Here is a 21,619-nt window from a genome sequence, read left to right as displayed (position 1 = left end):
TTTTGGGCCACCAGCCATTGTGGCAGGTAGATAAAAAAAATCTACCAGCCACACAGAATTTTGACCAGGCAAAATATTTTTTCCCCCGCTAAAATTACACCAACCAAACACTCAAAAAGAGAGCGCGCAACAGGACACTGTACTGTCTACACTTGGTTTGTTGTTTACATTAAAACATTTTCATTAAATCGATTTTAATCCGAACTAAAGTTTTGTTACTAAGGATTCCACAACGCGGTTAGCCTTTACGGCTGGGACTGCAAGTTTGTGTTCCTTTTTTGTTGTTGCGTGGATTCCGCGAGTGCTAGCTGGCTGTACTACAGACACCTGTCGTCATCGTGGGAAAGACTCATTGTTATCTTTTTGTAAAACAACTGGTTGCAGTATAGAGCCAATCTGGATACCAAGCAGATCCTGAGGGAAATCGACGAGTACCAACAGCTTTACGCTATGGAGGAACAACATACCCCTTCGTGGAAAGATCCAACCACCTCACAAAATAACTTTAACACGACAAAAAAAAAGAAAAACAGATTTATCTACAGACACGGATGATTTACTTACCATTGAGGTAGAGGCTAGTGCTCTGGCTGGAATCCATGCAACAATGGAAAAGTTGTGTGAGGAGGTAGCAGGGCTGAGGGGGAGTTTGGAGTTCAGCCAGAGTGAAATTCTCAAGCTCCAAAGAGAAAACAAGACACTCACAGCCAAGGTAAAAATACACGATTCCAACATGGATTGTCTACTCAGGGAAAACAGGGTGATGAAGGAGACACTACTAGACATACAAAGTCGTAGCATGCGTGAAAATCAATTTTTTTCTGGTATTCCTGAGGACGCATCTAATAATCCAGAGGGCGCGATCAGAGAATTCATGTAATCCACATTGAAACTTCCTATAGAGACAGTAAACAAGGTGGCTTTCCACCGAGTACACAGACTTGGAACTCGGAGCGACAAGACCAAGGGTCCCCGACCGATCATCGCAACATTTGAACACTACCAACAAAAGGAGCTGATCAAAAGCAGAGGAAGGGAGCTTAAAGGGACCAAATTCGGTCTCAGTGACCAATTTCCAAAGGAGATAAACGAAAGTCGTAAGAGACTGTATCCGGTACAAAGACAACAAAGGATGGATGGTAGGCGTGCCTTTATCATTGTGGACAAACTCTTTATAGATGGACAGCTATTCTGAGACAGCTCCATAACACCATGGCTGTACTAAATTCTACAGGGACTTCAGGTTACGAAAAAAAAGAAGGTATGGGAACTGTTTAAAATATCTGAACATTATGAGGTGGATATGAACACACACGTACTCAACTACATGCTTGCTTACACATACGGACCTATACATACACACACACCTGATCTCGCTCTCTTCTCTCACTCCCTCTTTCTCTCTTTTCTCTTCTCTTCTCTCTCTCTATTGTCGAGAACTGTTTTATAATTCAATGTGTTTATTGTTTGTCTATCTTTTTATGTATTTGTCAACAAGTTTATATATATCAAAATAGGGGCATTGGTGAATAATAACATATTGTACGGAATACATTTGTACTGTTGTGAAGCCCTCTCTAGAGTAATGCAAGGTCTCTCATGATCATGTGAAACGTCAATTGCTATGGAAATGCTGGGATGTGTTTTTCAATTATGTTAAAGGTAATTATGATGCAACTATGATGGTGATACGATATGGATTACAATTATGAATATTAAGGCTATGCGCACTACATGTTACACACATAGACACTCAAACATGCAAATTGGCAGAGTTATTATTTATTTGGACATCACACATTATAGTCTTACTCTTATACAGACATCATACACACTCTCATTATATCATATCCAATATCATACACGTCAACCTACTCAGATTTGTTACACACATAATTTGTCTCAATTTTCGAACATCTGTGGCATTGGCTCACAGGCAAACAGGCAAGGGAATAAAAAGAATATTGCTAGAACCTATTTCTTGAATTCTAAATATCAGACATTTGAAAGCTCTAGTTATGACCTTCAATATACCTCTGGTGGCAGTAACTTTACAATCACTAATTATGGTAAATTTAGCCTGAGAATAGTATCTAGTTATGGTAAGGGGTGAAATAAGTATAGCTAGTTATAATTGTAACGGTTTGGCAGATTATTAAAAAAAGATCAGTCTTTACATGGCTAAAAGAAAAGGAATATAACATATACTGTTTACAGGAAACTCACTCTACATCTTTAGATGAAGTTGCATGGAAAAAGGAATGGGGTGGTGAAATAATGTTTTGTCATGGACAAAGGAACTCAAAGGGTGTGATGATATTAATTAACAAAAATTTCGATCTGAATGTGCAAAAAATCAGGAATGATTCGCAAGGAAGGTGGATCCTTTTGAAAATGAAAGTGGACGAAAAAGACATTTGGCTCATTAATCTATATGGTCCAAATCAGGATGATCCACACTTATTCGAAAACATTTATACCAATTTATTGAACTTACAGGCAACAAATGATCTAATCATTATGGTAGGAGACTATAACACAGTGTTAAGTACCTCAATGGACCGTAAAGGTAATCACTCTACAAACTATCATCACCGTGCCCTTAAGGAAATCACAAATATTATGGACACATTAGAAATAGTGGATATTTGGAGACTAAAAAACCCCGACCTAGTGAGATATACATGGAGGAGACTTAATCAAGCTAGTCATCTTGACTACTTTCTTGTCTCTTTCTCTCTTGCATCAAAGGTTACAAAAGCTTGTTAATGGAATTTTATATCTTAATGATAATAATTAGCAATCAATAAACTTTGACTAATCCCCAAGGTTTGTAAGACAATGGGTTAATAATTAGACAAAGACTCAGCATCTGCAAAAGGTACATTCGGCTTTATTCAGAGAACGTTCTGAGGTCCAAATAACAAAGACATTTATTTTATAGTTCCCTCCCTGCTAAAGCACATACAAACTTCACAAGCACTAGATATATGAAACACTCCTCGGATTTCTCACAACCCAGCGCTGTCCGTGCTCCCCCCCCCCCAGATTAGAGAAACCTTGGAGAGGTACCTCCCGGTTTTCTCCAAAGTCTCTCCAAGTTTCTAGGTCGGGTCAAACAGATGCCTACTGTTCTCTTAGGCCCACTAAAACACATACACATTTTGTCCCGGGCCTCTACTAGGCCTTATGGGACTAGCCATTCAGTACCTTAATTATTCATTATCCATGCTACATAACTATTAATTAATAATGGATTATTGATTAATTTACCTTTATTAGATAATTCTCTTATCATTCCACCCTTAAATGATTAAATAATACACTTTGATAATCACACGCTATATGAAAACACTATTAATCACACGCTATATGTAAACACAATTAATCACACGCTATATGTAAACACAATTAATCACACGCTATATGTAAACACACTTAATCACACGCTATATGTAAACACAATTAATCACACGCTATATGTAAACACACTTAATCACACGCTATATGTAAACACAATTGTGATACAAGAGTTAACAAAACCAATACATGAATATACATCTGATACTCATCAATGACTGTCCTGGACCTATTTCCAATTATGACACTTCGTTTACAGGATTTTCATCATAATCATCATTAAAGGAACAGTCAACCTAAACGTTGAAAACGGTTTCATCAAACATTGGCTCCTCATGGTTAAAAGAAACAGAGCCATCTTCAAGGCCTGGAGGCCCGTATTCGCCATCCCACTAGTCGGAGCGCGGAATCGGTCCATATCTCACCATCTGCTGCGTCATCGATCTCTCTGAAGCTCTGGTGATTAAACCTCTCACACATGGGACAAGACAACATCCACACAACACAAGCACACTCACACAGGTGAAAGCAGCCCACAACACAGTACTCACAACACCTTTCCATTTCCCGAACATTTTATCAAACCATCCTGTCAGGGAAGTATCCACCCCCGAATTCTCTGCTAACTCATGAGCTAAGGTGGTTAAGCCAGCCAGGGCCTTAGTCACTGATCCGTCTGGAGCTGTGTTATCGGGGATGAAAGTACAGCATTCAGGTCCAAATATCACACACACACCACCCTTCTCAGCCAGAAGCATATCCAAAGCTATCCTATTCTGCAATACCATTAAAGTGGTCGCAGCTGTCTCTTCTGCTAACCCTTGAATCGCATCCCTGGTATAGTTGATGAACCGCTGTTGATTATAATAAATTTATCCAATCCACATTTTTATTGGTGGTCGACCACCAAAAAAAACTTGATTCCAATCCAGCCCATATCTGATTCCTAGCTTTGAACTCATCAGGCACCCCCCTTGGAACCGCAATGCTATCAATGTAAATTCTATCGTCGAAGGATCCTGACGGAGCACTCCTTCTCTCTCTTCTACCTGGCACTAGGTCATTGTCTTTGATAAGGGTGAGAGGCATTCCCAATTGTACCAATGCACAAGTAGTGGTCCAATTTGTAGGCAGGCTAGGCCACAGCTTCATACCCCCACACAACCACCAGACATCCGCTCTAGGCCTTTTTATCTCACTAAAATCCTCGAGACTCAACCACCCAGTCAGATCCCTCATTGTCTCAGTTGTCGTCACGTTCTCTGTCCTATTGCATGTCCTTACAGCACTCACGGGTGGGATGTAGGGGAAGTATCGGGCCAGACAATAATAGTCTCCTCCCGCGACTGTGAAAGAGGGAAGTCGAGACCTAGTGGGCACATGGGGATACAAATAATGCAATTCAGTACAACTGTCGTTGTCTGGCTTCCCTGTTTTCATGAACAGCTTTACCATACACGCCACACCCCTGGGTGAATTACTTCCATCGAGTGGAAAGGGAATGGTTGTCAACTGAGGTTTGGCTGTTGCGCATGCATAGCATTCTTCCTTGACCACTGACCTAGCGGTATACTGAATCCATTCCAACCATAGGTTAGAATCCCCAAACCCGGTTTCCACCTCTATCACTTCCTTTAGATTTTTCGCCTGAATTATTCCTACCGGTCTTTTGACTCTGGACAGCACCATGGGGGATATCCATGTCCTCAGGGGTTGTGCTTGTATTCTGGCTAGTCATGGAACTATCTCTCACCTCTAGCTTTCCTACTCTGAATGATACCATAGTGTCAACCGACGTCTGGTCAAATCCAACATACCATATCCCTAAATCCTCTTTCTTTACACTTTTAATGGCTATCCGTACCTTTATGCAATACTTCCCTTGCTCTGGGTTACAGTCAAAAACCCTGACCTTTACGATGCTCCATCTGTTTCTATATTGGGTGTGTGGATTGACATAGCCCTCTTTTTCTGTGTGAGCTATGACCTGATTCCATGAGTTACACAGGGATTTGCACAGATATCTTCCCCATGAAGTCAGAGTCCTAGACTGCCAGGAGGTTAAGGACCCCATTTGATCTACATAGAACTCTATTGAGACATCCTTCCCTAACTCTACTCTTACCTCCTTTCTGACCTGGTTATCGGTTCTTCTCCTAACTCTGTGTTTGTTCGACAGTGTCAGTGTGTCTTACCCTCTTGCAGTGTGTAATATGGACCCATGTGGCTCTTTCTGCTATTCGTACTGCAAAGGCTGTCACCAGTAGCACCTGGTATGGTCTGTCCCACCGTGGCTGTTTCTAGTCCTTTTTCTTGAGGGATTGGACCCAGACCCAATCTCCCGGTTGGACCTTATGCGTCACCTTACTCTGCTGCTCACCTGTTGGGCATAAAATCTTTGACATACGGGTGTGGTTATTAAATAATTTCCTCATGTGTTCTGTAATGGTATCTTCTGATTCAACATGACCCTGGTCCAGCTCTCCTAACTCAGGCATTCTATAAGGCCTCCCGAACACCTTCTCGAATGGAGATAATCCATCTTTGTCAGGGGTTATCCTTATGGTCATTAACACTATGGGTAAGCATTGTACCCAATTTCTACCGGTGCTTATGTGAGTCTTTCTTAACCTGCATTTAATAGTACCGTTCATGCGCTCGATCAGTCCAACGGATTTCGGACTATAAGAACAATGTTTCTTCATATTTATACCTAATTTCTGTCCAATGTTATCTATAATTTGATTGGAAAAATGGGACCCATTGTTGGAATAAATGGTTTCTGCTAGACTAAATCTAGGAATGATATCATGGCATAATGCCCTGGCCACTGTCATTGCATCTGCGGAGGAGGTGGGAAAAGCCTCTACCCATTTAGTGTATTTATCTATGATAGTTAGACACCACTTCTTTCCTTCACTTTTAGTGAGTTCAATAAAATCAATTTCTAGTTGTTGGAAAGGGTATTTCGCCTGGGGATATTCTCCCTGTTGTACCCTTTGTCTACCTTGGTGATTATTCTGTGCACAAATAACACATCTGGAACATTTTTTTAAAGTAGTTTGTGATTCCGTATGCTACAAAGTGTTTTCTTATTATTTCCACCATCCCTCCTGTTGACACATGGCTTTGCCCATGTATCAATATTGCTGCATATCTAAACAATGACTTAGGTAATATGGGCAAGTCATCATGATACCAAATCTCATCCCATTTCGAAATCTCTTTTACTGGCGCTCTAGACTGGCAATCTTTTAATATGGTTCCATCTATAACTGCTGCCTCTTTTAAGAACTGCTGTGTCGGTGGCTGTGGCTTGAGGCCTGCCTTCTTTGCTTCCTGATCAGCTCTTCTGTTACCATTGCTAATACTATCTGTCCCTGTAGTATGTGCATCACATTTACAAATGGCAAACTTTTCTGGTAGAAGTACAGCATCTAAGAGATCCAAAATCAACTGGGCATGCGTAATTGGTTTACCAGAAGTGGTTACCATTCCTCTGTTTCTCCATTGGGCTGCAAAGACGTGTACCGTATTAAAAGCATAAGCACTGTCAGTATAAATGGTTACTCGTTTACCTCTCCCCAACTGACATTCACGGGTGAGTGCAACAATCTCAGCCTGTTGTGCTGAATAGTTTCTAGGTAGGGGCTCTGCTTCCAAAACCTCAACTTCTGTTACTACAGCATAACCTGTTGCATTTGTGCCGTCAGGGTTCTTCCTTGATGAGCCATCTACAAACATAGTCAGTTCCCCGTCAGGTAAGGCTAGATCTGTCAAGTCAGGTCTTGGTAAAACAACTTTCGCAGTCTCCGTTACAATCATGTGGGCTGCCATCTGTTTCAATTGGAACCAATATGGAGGGGTTCAAAGTGGTACAACGTTCAATTGTTAAATTAGGCATATTTAACAAAATTATCATACATGACAGATGTCTTGCTGGTGACATGTAAGCCATTTTGTGTTCTAATAGCAAAATGGATACTGCGTGCGGTACCTTTAGGGTCAGATCATGATAAAGTACCACTGAAGCAGAGTCTTCTACTGTCTGTGCGGCTGCCACCACAGATTGCAAGCACTGTGGCATAGCCTGGGCTACTTCATCTAATCGGGAGGAGTAGTAAGCGATTGGCTTATTTTTCCCCCCATGTTTCTGTGTTAATACAGACGTCATGAACCCATCCCTACAATCCACGGTTTGTGTAAAGGGTCTATCATATCTGGGAAATGCTAAGACAGTGCTGGAAGTTAACAGCTTCTTGATGCTAGTAAACTGCTCTTCTGCTTCTCTAGTCCATGCTATCTTCTCTCTGGCTGCCATAGCTTTACCATATATTAGCTCACTGAGCTTTCCAGTCTGTAATGCAAAGTGGGGCATCCACGCACGGCAATAGTTGATCATACCAAGAAAACTCATCTGTTTTTTATTGAGTGGTTTCGGTGCTCCTAAAATTGCTTTTTTCTGGTCAAGTTGAGTGTTCTCCCTTCCTGTGTTATGGTGTGTCCGAGGTAGATGACCTCCTCCCTCCACAGCTGCAACTTTTTCCGGCTGACCTTATGGCCCTGCTCAGCCAAGAACTTTAACAGAGCTAGAGTGTCAGCTTTACAGCCCTCTTGAGAGGGGTTCGCCACCAAGATGTAGTCTACATATGTCAAAATGTGGCTTCCTTGTGGAGGGTCAAACTGGCCTAGGTTTCGGGTAATAGCCTGATTGTAAATCGTCGGACTTTCCGAAAATCCCTGGGGAGTCCTCGAGTACGTCCATTTGCTCCCCAGAAAGGTGAACCCAAACCACCCTTGACTATCGGGGTGTACTGGAATGCTAAAGAAAGCATTCGCCAAGTCTATCACTGTGAAGTATGCATTCTCGGGTTTCAATTGGTTTAACAATGAATGTGGATCTGGTACACATGGAGCCCGTGGAATGATACTCTTGTTAACCCCTTGTAGATCCATTACCATCCTCCAATCCGTACTTGGAGCTGCTTTTTTAACTGGGAACAGGGGAGAGATACAAAATGCTTCATCACCTGGGATGATTACCCCTCCTTTCCTTAATTGCAAAAAAATTGGAGTAATACCTTTTATTGCCTCGGGTTTCATGGGATATTGCTTCTGATACGGCCTATGATCCAATTTAGGTACAACCTGTATTGGAACTACCCCTTTAATTAATCCTACATCTGCTGGACCTTTTGACCATAAGTGTTCAGGGACTTTTTCCAAATCTATTTCCTGTTCTTCTGTTAACAGGTACTCCTCCCCTCCAGTTTCTGACACACTCATCCAGATGTACAGCAGGAACACTATTTGCTCTCCAATTTAGTTTCCTGCGATACCTCTCGGTTGAGGGACTGTGTTGATCTCCACTACTCATGTCTACCCAGGTCATGATTCTCCTCCCCTGTGACACCCACTGGCCCATGTCCTCCCACCTTTCCGAGGGCTCCATGGCAAGAGATACATGGGGGCTCCATCTTTCTCGGAACAATGTCTGGTTCTGTGGAAGTAGCGCCACTTCCGCAGCAACATGAGTGCTGTCATAGTGTAACCACTTTAACCCTATAGTTCTCTCTGGGGTTTTAAGTAATGCTTCCTCATAGACAGGATCTGGACCTGGGTGTTTGTTATAGCAGAGAGTACAGTGTAAGTCATCGGGAGACATTTTAATTAGTCCTGGTACCAGTTGGTCTGAGAGTTCCATCAAGGTTTTAGGAATATCTGTTATCCCCCCCCCTCAGCAAATCCTGACTGTAACAATAACATGGTTCCCCGTCCCCACAGACGACCATATTGTCTCTAACAATGTATGCCTTCATTCCCCTCTCAGTGGGAGTGACTGCCACATTTAGTTTCGTCATCACATCTCTGCCCAACATGTTTACTGGGCATAGTTTAGATATTAGAACAGGGACAGTGGCTTCCCCCCAATTTCTAGCAACTTGTCCTATCTTGTGACAATTGAAACACTTGTATTCCTCTTTCTCTCCTGTCCTGCTATTCCGTTCTCTTTTGTCACCTCTACCCCTCTCTGAAATCTCTCCTAGAGTGGCCATCAAATACTCTGCTCCATTCCGTTCCTTCTCTTCTTTCTCACTTTTTCCATGCTGCTCATAGTGTACTGCATATCTCTTTACTTCTCTCAGATCTGCTAGCCCCCACCCTACGAGGTTCTGTTTGATGGCACGACTTATCTCGGGACACATTCCACTGAGGAAAGCAATTTTTAATTGCTGATAATACGGGGCATCAAATCCATCCACTACCGGGGGTTCTATTAACCCACTATTTGCGTTGAACACGTCCTTTAATCTCTCTACGTATTGGCTTATAGTCTCACTGTCTTCTTGTTTACACTCATGAACCTTAGAGAAATCTGCATGTCGGTGATAGTGGTCCCTCAGATTATTACACAGCTGTGTGATTTTCTCGACATACTGTCCATCTATCGCCCAGGGCACTACTATCAAATCACCATGTCCTGGTACCCAATTTCCCTGAACTGCTGCCCAATCTTTTCCCACCAGCTGTCTAACTGCTCTCTCTACTTCACCCGTGTTAAGTTTAAAGCTGGCTGCCAGAGCCTCCAAATAGCTCTTGAACCCATCCATTCCTGTCTTGGGATGTCCTACCCCTTCTACTGCCCTGGCTATATCCCTCTGAGTCCATGCTCTATATACCTCTAGTGTCGGCCCCTGTCCGTCATCCCCAGCTCGGGGGTTAGGTAAGGCTATCAGAGCGTACTGTCTGACTGTCCTCTCCTTCTCTTCTATCCATTCCGAATCATCCCCACTTTCCTCTTGTCTATTCCTATCCGGACTTTGGTTATGGGAAACGAGTCTACTGAGGGCTCTGGGTTGTGCAGCACCACTAACACGCTCTCTTCCCCTAGTTCCCATCTTTCTCCCTTCCTCTGTTTCTATCCACTTTCTCAATAAAGTTGCTAAATCCTGTCCTCCTTCCTGTGTCTCTTCCTCTCTACCTCCCTCAGCTCCCCGAGGACCAGCATACGGGGGAGGGGGTAACGGTACGGGCGGCACTTGATGTGGTTGTCTCCGTCTCACTACCACCACCTCGTTATCTGGGTTTTCCTGCCACCCCTGGTCTGCCAGGGAAGGGTACAATTTGGGCTTAGGTGGTGTCTCTGTGGGAGCCGTGGGAGTCCTCTCTGTCTGCTCCTGGCTACCCAAATCTTCATTCTTAGTAACTCCCTTACTCTTGGCCCCCTCCGCTCTTTTTCTAGCTTCTCCCAGCCAAACACGAGCGGTGTCAAGGCCTTCTGTACGCTGCTTCTCTGTCTTATCCCCACAGACCCTATGTATTTGTTTAACCAATGATTCCAATCTTTCAACATTTAAACAGCCATCAAAACCGTACTTCTTCCTCCATTTCGGCCCAAAATAGATGTTCCTCTTATCTTTTCCCAGCATAAAACGTTCATCTCCCGTTAGTACCGGGATCCCCTTAGAGGATTTACTACCCATGTTTGTTAAATTACTATCGTAGTTATTCTGCTCCTTCTCACAATCTAGAATTTTAGAAGGAGTATTCGTATGAATCCTGAATTATCTTTTATTCTATGTGTCTTTTACAATCTGTGTCTACTTGCAATTAATCTTTATGTGTATGCTATTTACCGTTGTTAATCTAGAATTGAAGAATAATTATTCGTATGGACCCTGACACGTTGTTTATATCTCACGCGTAGACGAACCAGTACCTGTCTTTTCTCGCGACTGTTGACTGAACAATATATTCACGCAACTAATTATCTTCCCCCTCCATGTGTGTGTTTCTAAAATTCTGATTATAACTCAATTTAAAACTTCTATCTGTAATTATCATATGTATTCCCTTCTCACAATATAGAATTTTCCCTCTAGAATGATCATTGTATGGACCCTGACACACTGTTTATATCTCACGCGTAGACGAGCCTGTCTTTTCTCGCGACTGTTGACTGAACAATATATTCACCTCACATGCGAACAATCATCCCAGGATAATCACTCTCTCTCTCAACTTTTTCTACAGAGGTGTCTGTTGATCGGACACTAGGTCGCATACGACTATGCTATTTTCCAGGGGTCGTAAAGCCCTAGTTAACAGCCTACTTTTCTGTCGTTCCTTGCAATTATTGACTCTAATATCCTGTATCTCACTCCTCTATATTAGGTTTCCCTTCACAATGGATAGGGGTTCCGCTAGCGGAACGTCTGTCCTCAACAGGTTAACTACTCCTATAGAAATGGTAGTCTGTCAGGTACTCAGCAGGAAGATCTGATTTCTCTATTATTAAAACAAGACCCAGATGGCAAATATAAAGACCCGGTCTATCTAAAAAAAACTGGAGGCCCCTTACCCAATGTTGTGATGCAAAAATACTAGCAAAATGCATAGCACTCAGAATTAAAAGGGTTTTTACAAGGTATTGTTCGTCCTGATCAGTTTTTTACATGGATGATACATTGGAGATAATATACGACAACTACTAGAAATAATAGAACATCATGAAACATATAAGAAGCCAGGAATGGTATTTATAGCAGATTTTGAAAAGGCATTTGATAAAGTAAGACTGAATTTTATTTATAAATGCCTGGATTTTTTCAATTTCGGTAATTCTCTTATAAAATGTGTAAAAATAATGTATAGCAACCCCAGGTGTAAAATAGTAAATAACGGCTACTTCTCAGAGAGTTTTGAATTGTCAAGAGGAGTTAAACAAGGGTGTCCGCTGTCACCATATCTATTCGTTATGGCCATCGAAATGCTAGCTATTAAAATCAGATCCAATAACAACATTAGAGGATTAGAAATCCAAGGCTTAAAAACAATAGTGTCCATGTATGCCGATGACGCAAGTTTTATGTTAACCTGTTATGGCTAGGGGGCAGTATTTTCATGGCCGGATAAAAAACGTACCCGATTTAATCTGATTATTACTCCTGCCCAGAAACTAGAATATGCATATAATTATTATCTTTGGATAGAAAACACTCCAAAGTTTCTAAAACTGTTTGAATGGTGTCTGTGAGTATAACAGAACTCATTTGGCAGGCCAAAACCTGAGAAGATTCCATGCAGGAAGTGCCCTGTCTGACAATTTCTTGCCCTTCTTGATTATCTCTATCCAATATAGGGGATCTCTGCTGTTACGTGACACTTCCTACGGCTCCCATGGGCTCTCAGAAGGCGGCAAAAAGCTGAATCGTGGCTTTGCAGGCCCCGACTGAAAAAAAGTAGCGCGTTTGGATAGTGGCTAGAATTTTAGAAGGAGTATTCGTATGAATCCTGAATTATCTTTTATTCTATGTGTCTTTTACAATCTGTGTCTACTTGCAATTTTTCTCTCTCTTTGTACGTATACACGCTTTCCCGGTCGGAATATTATCGCTTTTTTACGAGAAAAATGGCATAAAAATTGATTTTAAACAGCGGTTGACATGCTTCGAAGTACGGTAATGGAATATTTAGAAATCTTTTGTTACGAAATGTGCCATGCTCGTGACCCTTATTTACACTTCGGATAGTGTCTTGAACGCACGAACAAAACGCCGCTATTTGGATATAACAATGGATTATTTTCAACCAAACCAACATTTGTTATTGAAGTAGCAGTCCTGGGAGTGCATTCTGACGAAGAACACCAAAGGTAATCAAACATTTCTAATAGTAAATCGGAGTTTGGTCAGGGCTAAACTTGGTGGGTGTCTAAATAGCTAGCCGTGATGGCTGGGCTATCTACTCAGAATATTGCAAAATGTGCTTTCACCGAAAAGCTATTTTAAAATCGGACACCTCGATTGCACAAAGGAGTTCTGTATCTATAATTCTTAAAATAATTGTTATGTTTTTTGTGAACGTTTATCGTGAGTAATTTAGTAAATTCACCGGAGGTTTGCGGGGGGTATGCTAGTTCTGAACGTCACATGCTAATGTAAAAAGCTGTTTTTTTATATAAATATGAACTTGATTGAACAAAACAAACATGTATTGTATAACATAATGTCCTAGGTGTGTCATCTGATGAAGATCATCAAAGGTTAGTGCTGCATTTAGCTGTGGTTTTGTTTTTTGTGAATTGCCCTGATTAACTCCTTAGTCATTTCTCAGTTTACTCACTTACTTATGGCGCTGCCTACTCCTGATGATTCGTTTTTCAAATCATATGAGCAAAAAATATTTTGCTTTATCTGGGATGCTAAACCAGACAAATTAAAACAAGCCTATCTACATAATGAATATGAATTGGGTGGGTTGAGATGATTAAATATAAAAGCACTAAACCTCTCTCTAAAAGCTTCACTCATTCAAAAGTTTTATTTGAACCCTAAATAGTTCTCAAGTAGATTAATAAGAAAAGCTCATCCATTGTTTAAAAATTGCCTTTTTGCCTTTGTGCAGATTGCCATGTCTCATTTTCGATTAATTGAAAATGATACTTTTTTCAAAGTATCTGTCTTTTTCAAACAAGCATTGCAGAGCTGGCTACAATTTCAATTTCATCCCACCGAAAAGATAGAACAAATATTATGGCTGAACTCAAATGTGCTGGTTGATAAAATACCTGTATTTATGGGAAAGATGTTTGAAAGGGGTATTTTGTTCTTAAATTATATTGTAGAGTTATGTCCTTCATGGAGTTATCAGAATTGTACGGGAAGGTCTGCTCAATCCAAGAGTACAACCAATTGATTACAGCATTGCCCCAAAAATGGAGGAGGCGGGTGGCAGCGGGAGGAGGTAGGGAACTGGTCTGTCTGCCCAATATAAAGGATCAAAACTAGCGGAGGAATAAAAATAGCATAAATAGGAAAGTATACCAGTTTCATTTGACGACCAGGATGTTGACAACTGTGCCATACAGATTGCAAAATAGTTAGGAACAGATTTTTTATGTACCGATTCCATATTGATATATAAAACAACGCAACATTCAAGACATATTATATATGTTACGGATACAGGTATCCTGTGTGTGTTTGTTTTCTCTCCTTCTGCCCTAGTTACAGGTGGCAGTCATCAGTCGCCAATCTGAAGACACACCTGCTCCTTTTCCCTTACCCAATCACATCCCCTTTCCCTTGGTTTAAAAGAAACCCAATCAGTTGTCTCGGGAGCTATCTCTCTTTTGTATTTGCGCCTACATCTCACATTGTCCGTTATCATGTGAGTATGTTTTGCTGTGGTGTATGGCTGTTTGTTTGTTGGTGGGAAAAGGGGATACCAAGCCAAGTCACCCTTGGGCATACATTACCCGTAGGAAAACTTTGTCTAAGTACCCTAGTTAGAACTGGGGTACTTAGAACTGGGTGGACCACCCACTGTATTTTATTGGTTAGTTGGCTAGCTGTTCTTGAAGCAGGCAAGACTAGCCTAGGTTTCTTTTTTAAATATTTCCTTGGGTCCAGCTCAGCGCCCCCCCCATTACCGTATGTTTGAAAAATAAACCTAAAGTGTTTGACAGTAGGTTTAGGTTGTCTGTTTTTAGTTCTCACTGTTCCTTTTCACTGTTATGATTTGCATGAGATATGTTACGGGTCTTGTTTCCATCCCCCCCTAGACTGCAGGGCCAAAGGGGTTCGTAACAATATAGAATTCTTGCCACCAACAAAATGTTGAATATTTGGGGAATAAAATCATCGAAGCTCAGCAGATTTTGTTGTGAGGATACAGAATCAATAGACCATTTATTTTGGTATTGCCCTCAGGTAGCCTGTTTCTGGTCTCAGGTTCAGGAATGGCTGAAAATGCATAGCATTGATCTAAAATTGACCCTAGAAATAGTACTGTTAGGAGATCTGGAGAGACCGGGTCAGTCAATTACTAATATACTAATACTCTTAGTAAAAGTATTTATCTTCAACACACAATCTGTAGATTCTATTCGATTGGATAGATTGAAATTGTACGTTAAACATCATAGCATAGTTGAAAGATATGTGTTGTGTAGAAACACGAAGTGGGTGGCCAGCAGAGATAGATGGGATGGGCTGAGGGAAGCTGAGGGTTGGTATGTGGAATTGGAGACAAGTGGGAGTGGAGTTGCTGTGTGAGAGAGAGAATGATGGTCAAAAGATAAAGGGGGGAAAAAAGTCAAAATAAAACATAATAAAAGTACATTTGAATGACACTAAGTGGCAGTGTTTTTACAACTTTTTTATTTTTTAAATTTCACCTTTATTTAACCAGGTAGGCTAGTTAAGAACAAGTCTATATACAGTGTGTGCAAATGGCATGAGGAGGTATGGCAATAAATAGGCCATAGTAGCAAAGTAATTACAATTTAGAAGATTAACACTGGAGTGATAGATGATGATGAGCAGATGATGGTGTGTAAGTAGTGATACTGGTGTGCAAAAGAGCAGCAAAGTAAATAAAAACAGTATGGGGATGAGGTAGGTAGATTGGATGGACTATTTACAGATGGACTATGTACAGCTGCAGCGATGGGTTAGCTGCTCAGATAGCTGATGTTTAAAGTTAGTGAGGGAAATGTAAGTCTCCAGCTTCACCGATTTTAGCAATTCGTTCCAATCGCTGGCAGCAGAGAACTGGCAGGAGAAGCGGCCAAAGGAGGTGTTGGCTTTGGGGATGACCAGTGAGATATACCTGCTGGAGCGCGTGCTACGGGTGGGTGTTGTTATCGTGACCAGTGAGCTGAGATAAGGCGGAGCTTTACCTAGCATAGACTTGTAGATGACCTGGAGCCAGTGGGTCTGGCTTTAACTAAGGCCGGTTTGCCTGAGGCTGATGCCATGCAGGTGTTTGTACACATGCATATACACACACTCTCATTCAAATAAACTCATACAAGAACACACACATACATGTAATAGTGCCAGACATGCACACAAACATATAAAGTAGGCATTGCTGTTATGATTTCAGTTGTCCTTGATGTCCTTTGTTTTAAATTCATTCTTTTTTTCTATTTTTTTTTCATTGTTTGCTGTTTTCTTCTGTCTTTTCCTTTTTTCTCTTTAGTTCATTCTCTTGGTTGTTGGTGCATTGGGGGGTTCTTGGGGGTGGGGAATGGAATTAATTGTATTTTTTTATTTATTTTCTTCCGGGGGTGGGGGGTGACTGTGGAAGGGGTCTCGAATGGTTGAGGGACAGCTATTGGGGAACTGTGGGGGGATCTTGGAGGGTTCGGGTTTCACAAGATTGTGCATGAAAAAGGAAACTATGACATACATATATTTTATATCACTATCATGCACACGCACCCTCACACATAAGGATGGCTCTGTTGCAGAAAAAGACTGGTACATGTTTGATAGTGTCTTGATGCTGTAGTGTTTGTCCTTCATGTTCTAATACTTTAATGTTACCCCTTCCTTGTGTTTTTTTGTAATAAATAATTATAAAAATGTAAATAAAAAAAAACACTCAAACAGATGACATTCTTTTTAATGTTTGTAGTAAGAAGTAATTATATTGTTTAATTTCATTCTTTTAACCAAAATATCACAGATGAGACAAAAATGTTCACCTGCACCTTTATGGTAACGTGACTTTAGGCCCTGGTGACTAACCAGGGGTGGGATAATGTCAATGTTGCGTTGATTAGATAGTAGCTGGGTGCTTGCGGTGTCTGAGTCTACTTCTGAGATTTGTTTGTGGTGGAACACGTGAAAATTGCATGTACTTTCAGAATTGTTTGGCGAGCTACTTATTGGTGGGCTGCGAGCTACTGCGTGATCTACCTGTTGGAGACCCCTGATAGATAGATAGATAGATAGATAGATAGATATCACAGGAGGTTGGTGGCACCTTAATTGGGGAGAACGGGCTTGTGGTAGTGACGGGAGCGGAATCAGTGGAATGGTATCAAATACATCAAACATGATTTCCAGGTGTTTGATGCCATTCCATTTGCTCTGTTCCTAATGTCTGTTCTCCCCTCAGTACCCTCCCTCTCTCATCTGCCTCTCTCCCTCCCTGCCTCTTTAGGTGTGTCCAGGTCGTGAGGGTCCTATCTTCTTTGGGGATGAGCAGCATGGTTTTGTGTTTTCTCACACATTCTTCATCAAGGACAGCCTGGCCCGGGGCTTCCAGCGGTGGTACAGTATCGTCATGGTAGCCATGGACAGGATCTACCTCATCAACTCCTGGCCCTTCCTGCTGCGCCACCTCAGACTCACTATACAGAGTCTCCAGAGCACAGCACTGAAGGTAAGGACACACACACACAAACTAACACACCATGTTAAATGTATGGGACATAGATATATACACACACATTAAAACACACTTACTATTCATAACGTGAACATAAAACATAAGACAAATAAACATGAACACTAACTCTTACTATCAGACAGAATAGGGGGGCCATGTTTGACTTCTCTCCCTCTTATTTCTCCCCCCTCCCCCTATCCTCTACAGGTGTTTGACAGTGAGCAGTGTGTGTGTCCTCAGAGGGCGGTGAGGATGAACAGTGTGTTCTCTCCTGCTGTCTTCCCCCACCAGAGGAGTGGTAACGCGGCCCGCTCCCTGCCCTCCCTCACACAGCACACCAACCTCTGGGCCAGCCTGCACTCCTCCTTCAGCTGGTGAGACAGCTAACTGTCGCTAATGATCACTAAGGTTAATCTAAACAATAGCAGACATACAGTCAACATCAGGGGTGGTCGTGCAGTGTTCTGTCTATCCCAGTTGTTTGATACACTCTCTTGTGTTTTCTCCTCTCCTGCAGGTTACTGAAGGCCTGTGGTAGTCGTCTGACAGAGAAGCTGCTGGAGGGAGCTCCCACAGAGGACACACTGGTGCTCATAGAGAGACAGACAGGTACGCACTGGTGCTCATAGAGAGACAGACAGGTATGCACTGGTGCTCATAAAGTGACAGACAGGTACGCACTGGTGCTCATAGAGAGACAGACAGGTACGCACTGGTGCTCATAGAGAGACAGACAGGTACGCGCTGGTGCTCATAGAGAGACAGACAGGTACGCACTGGTGCTCATAGAGAGACAGACGGGTATGTGCTGGTGCTCATAGAGAGACAGACAGGTACGTGCTGGTGCTCATAGAGAGACAGACAGGTATGTGCATGTGCTTATAGAGAGACAGAGGTATGCGCTGGTGCTCATAGAGAGACAGACAAGTAGGCCGAATGTTAGACAGGTACACGCTGGTGCTCATAGAAAGACAGACAGGCAGACAGACAGGATAACTCTAGAGGTGGGAGACACCGTGAGACCAGTTTAACACTAGTCAGAGAGACATATTACCCCATATGGCTCAAGTTAAAAGAAGTGAATAAAAAGGGTGTGATCTGATATCAGGGTAAAGCGTTCCTGACTGCATTATCATGAGAAGTCATGTGTTTTCCCAGTGTGTCAGAGTGGAACAGGAGTCTGTATCTACAGTAAACGTGTGATTAACACGGTTAGACCATGAGGACAGAGAGCTACAATGTGATTCACTCAACCATATCACACACATTCCATTCTGATTACCATTTTTGGGACAAAAATGTTTCCATTGCTCCCCCCTGTTCAGCTCTATTATTGCAAGTCACTATGACACTTGAATACTTCCAATCAGGAAAATAGTTGCAATTGTTACTTTGTTCACTATCCTGGCTAAATCAATTTAAATAAAATAACAGTATATATACAGTATATATCTTGGAATAAGTCCCGATATTGGGTGTTTTGTAGGTCTTTTTAACAATGTCCTGTTGTCTTCAGAGCAAGAGGAGGAAATGAGTTGCTGGGAAGGAGCAGAAGGGGGCGGGACTAGACCCCAGTGCCACCAATCGGAGAGCGAGCTGTACAGAGACTTCTTGTTTGACGAGGGGAAAGCAGAGGGGTATCCTGGTCCAAAGTTCAGGTCCTTGAGACATTTAAGACAGGTAAACATTGGTGTGCCTTTCTCCCTACCACATCATGAACACTTTCATTTCTAGCACATCATATGTCATACTTAATTCTGTTAACCACTTGGTTTCAAAAGAAACAACTTTGTGAACCAATTGGTTAAAGAGGGAAACCAATATCAACTTATTTTGTGAATGCATTTCCTGGCTGTTTCCTTGTGATGATATCTGTTATCTGATTGGTACACAGGTACTCGGTACCACTGATTTCCGCCAGCTAGCATGGCACGTGCTCATGGGAAATCAGGTCATATTGAGAGGGGCTGACCCAGGGCTCATCCATTCAGCATTCACCATGTTGAAGGTCAGCCAATCAAAAGTTTACTCATCGTATCCCCCTTTAAAGAATATTCCTCCTAACATTCATCGTTAATCACATGGTTTGGTATATATCCCATCAGGCCTTGCTCCCGGTGGGCTGTGTCCGCTCTGTGACGTACAGCGCCCAGTATGAGGAAGCATACCGATGTAACTTCCTGGGCCTCAGCCCTGACGTGCCCATCCCCACACACGTCAGCTCCTCAGGTACACAAACCCAGAATACATCACTGTGGTTACTGCTCTATTTGGAGGTCTGCTTATAATCACTATTACATATGATAGTAATATGCTAATAATAAAATACTGCGTGATAATGATATTAGTTATAAGTGCGAACAGAACAATTTAACAAATAAAAGGTTTTCATAAGGTTTCAAATCCTAAAATACGTCCATCTTGCTGTGTCCCTTCCCAGAGTTCTCAGTGTTGGTGGATGTGGTCAGTGTGGAGAGGGGCTCTCTGTACTCTGCTGCTTGTGGAGAAAACATCCTCTCACTCTATCAGTTCAACATCAGCAGTACCAACTCACAGCCTACAGATAAAGGTGAGGATATACCCCATCTGGACAATATACATCATCAACATGAAGGTATACATTATACATGTCTTCTTCAAGACGCCTCTAGTTGTTAACAATCATGGCAAAGGTCAAAGAGATGCAATTAGTCGTGTGAAATTTCCCTCCATTAACTTTCCAGTTTCAATCTATTGACCTGCATCTCTCGTGCTCTCTCCCTGTCTCTCTTCACCCCTATCATTCCCTTGCTCTCTATCCTTCTCTTTCTTCCCCCCACCCCTCTCTCAGGTCCCACTTTGTTGAATAAGATCGAGGTGGCGTTGTCCAATGAGAACCTGTCAGTGGATGTGGTCTCTCACTGTCTGCTGTGTCTGAAGGAGGAGTGGATGAAGTGAGTAACAACAACCCCTCTGATAATCAGGGAATTTCCCTAAACTTTGAAGTTTCATTTCTTTGGCTTTTTCTAAACAGAGGTATGTAGGTATGCAACTGTAGATAGTGGGGCATTAAAGAGTCAAACAAGTCCCCCTATGAAACCCCCCAAAGCCCCAGCCTGGTTACATTGGCTGTGCAGTACAGGATGATGTGGAATGCTTAATGTAGTCCAGAATCATTGGGAAATTCCAATAACTCCTCTCCCTCCCACTTCTCTCCATACCCATCCTCCCCTTAACCCCCCCTCTCTATCCCTTCAATTCCTTAGTAAAGTGAAGGTGCTGTTTAAGTTCTCCAAGGTAGATGGGCGTGGGAGGGAGGACACCCAGAAGGTGTTGGCCCTGCTGGGTGCCACGGGGCCTGGGGAAGAGGACAACGTCAGGCTGCTCAAGTTCTGGATGACGGGACTCAGCAAGACCTACAAGAGCCATCTGATGACCGCTGTCAGAGGAGGGGAGAGGCCCCTTAGCCAGTGAGAGAGCAGTGGAGGAGAAGATGAGAGGTAGTGGGAGAGACCATACAGCTGGAGTGAAATATACTGTATCTCAGTATAGGAGGCTGGTGGGAGGAGGTATTAGGAGGGTGGGCTCATTGTAATGGCGGGAATGGAATAAATGGAACGGAGTCAAACGGGATTTCCGTATGTTTGATGTGTTTGACACCGTTCCATTATTCCTTTCCAGCCATTACAATGAGCCGGTCCTATAGCTCCTCCCAGCACCCTCTGCGTGTATCTACTACTGTATTTCGAACGGACAGAGAGAAAGGGAAAGAAAATGAGTGTGAATGAGTGAGTAATGACAGATCGACTGACTGAGGGATATGTTTGTGTCCAGGTGCTGACTTGATTAAAATCCATCCTTCACAATAAAGAACAAAAAGCCACTTCATGGGTCAGTTTTAAATTAATAATTTATTCAGATACATTATGTAAAACGTAATAAGTAATTAGTATCTGTTTTTTTTGTATTAATCAAAGGGAATTATTATTGGAACACTATCCACAACTTTATGTCTAACTTATTATAAAAGTTTCAATAGTTTGTTAACACATTGTACAGAGATATTCAAATAAAAGAACTGCTTGAGCTGAAA

General features: G+C 42.1%; 1 protein-coding gene across 1 annotated transcript in view; it reads left to right on the top strand.

Annotated features, from left to right (window-relative positions):
• LOC106577129 (folliculin) overlaps positions 1 to 21,619 on the top strand; it is a 26,874-nt gene extending 5,255 nt beyond the window's left edge. Inside the window, exons 4-12 of the mRNA XM_014154888.2 lie at positions 17,320 to 17,541; positions 17,755 to 17,921; positions 18,065 to 18,156; positions 19,064 to 19,227; positions 19,442 to 19,555; positions 19,653 to 19,776; positions 19,988 to 20,116; positions 20,378 to 20,480; positions 20,793 to 21,619. Coding sequence (XP_014010363.1) covers positions 17,320 to 17,541; positions 17,755 to 17,921; positions 18,065 to 18,156; positions 19,064 to 19,227; positions 19,442 to 19,555; positions 19,653 to 19,776; positions 19,988 to 20,116; positions 20,378 to 20,480; positions 20,793 to 21,000 — 1,323 coding nt within the window. The 3' untranslated portion in view covers positions 21,001 to 21,619. The remainder of the gene's footprint in view (positions 1 to 17,319; positions 17,542 to 17,754; positions 17,922 to 18,064; positions 18,157 to 19,063; positions 19,228 to 19,441; positions 19,556 to 19,652; positions 19,777 to 19,987; positions 20,117 to 20,377; positions 20,481 to 20,792) is intronic.

Source organism: Salmo salar, chromosome ssa02, assembly GCF_905237065.1.
Source record: "Salmo salar chromosome ssa02, Ssal_v3.1, whole genome shotgun sequence".
Taxonomy (NCBI): domain Eukaryota; kingdom Metazoa; phylum Chordata; class Actinopteri; order Salmoniformes; family Salmonidae; genus Salmo; species Salmo salar.
The sequence above is the reverse complement of the archived record's forward strand: the minus strand, read 5'-3'. Positions and strand labels throughout refer to the sequence as shown.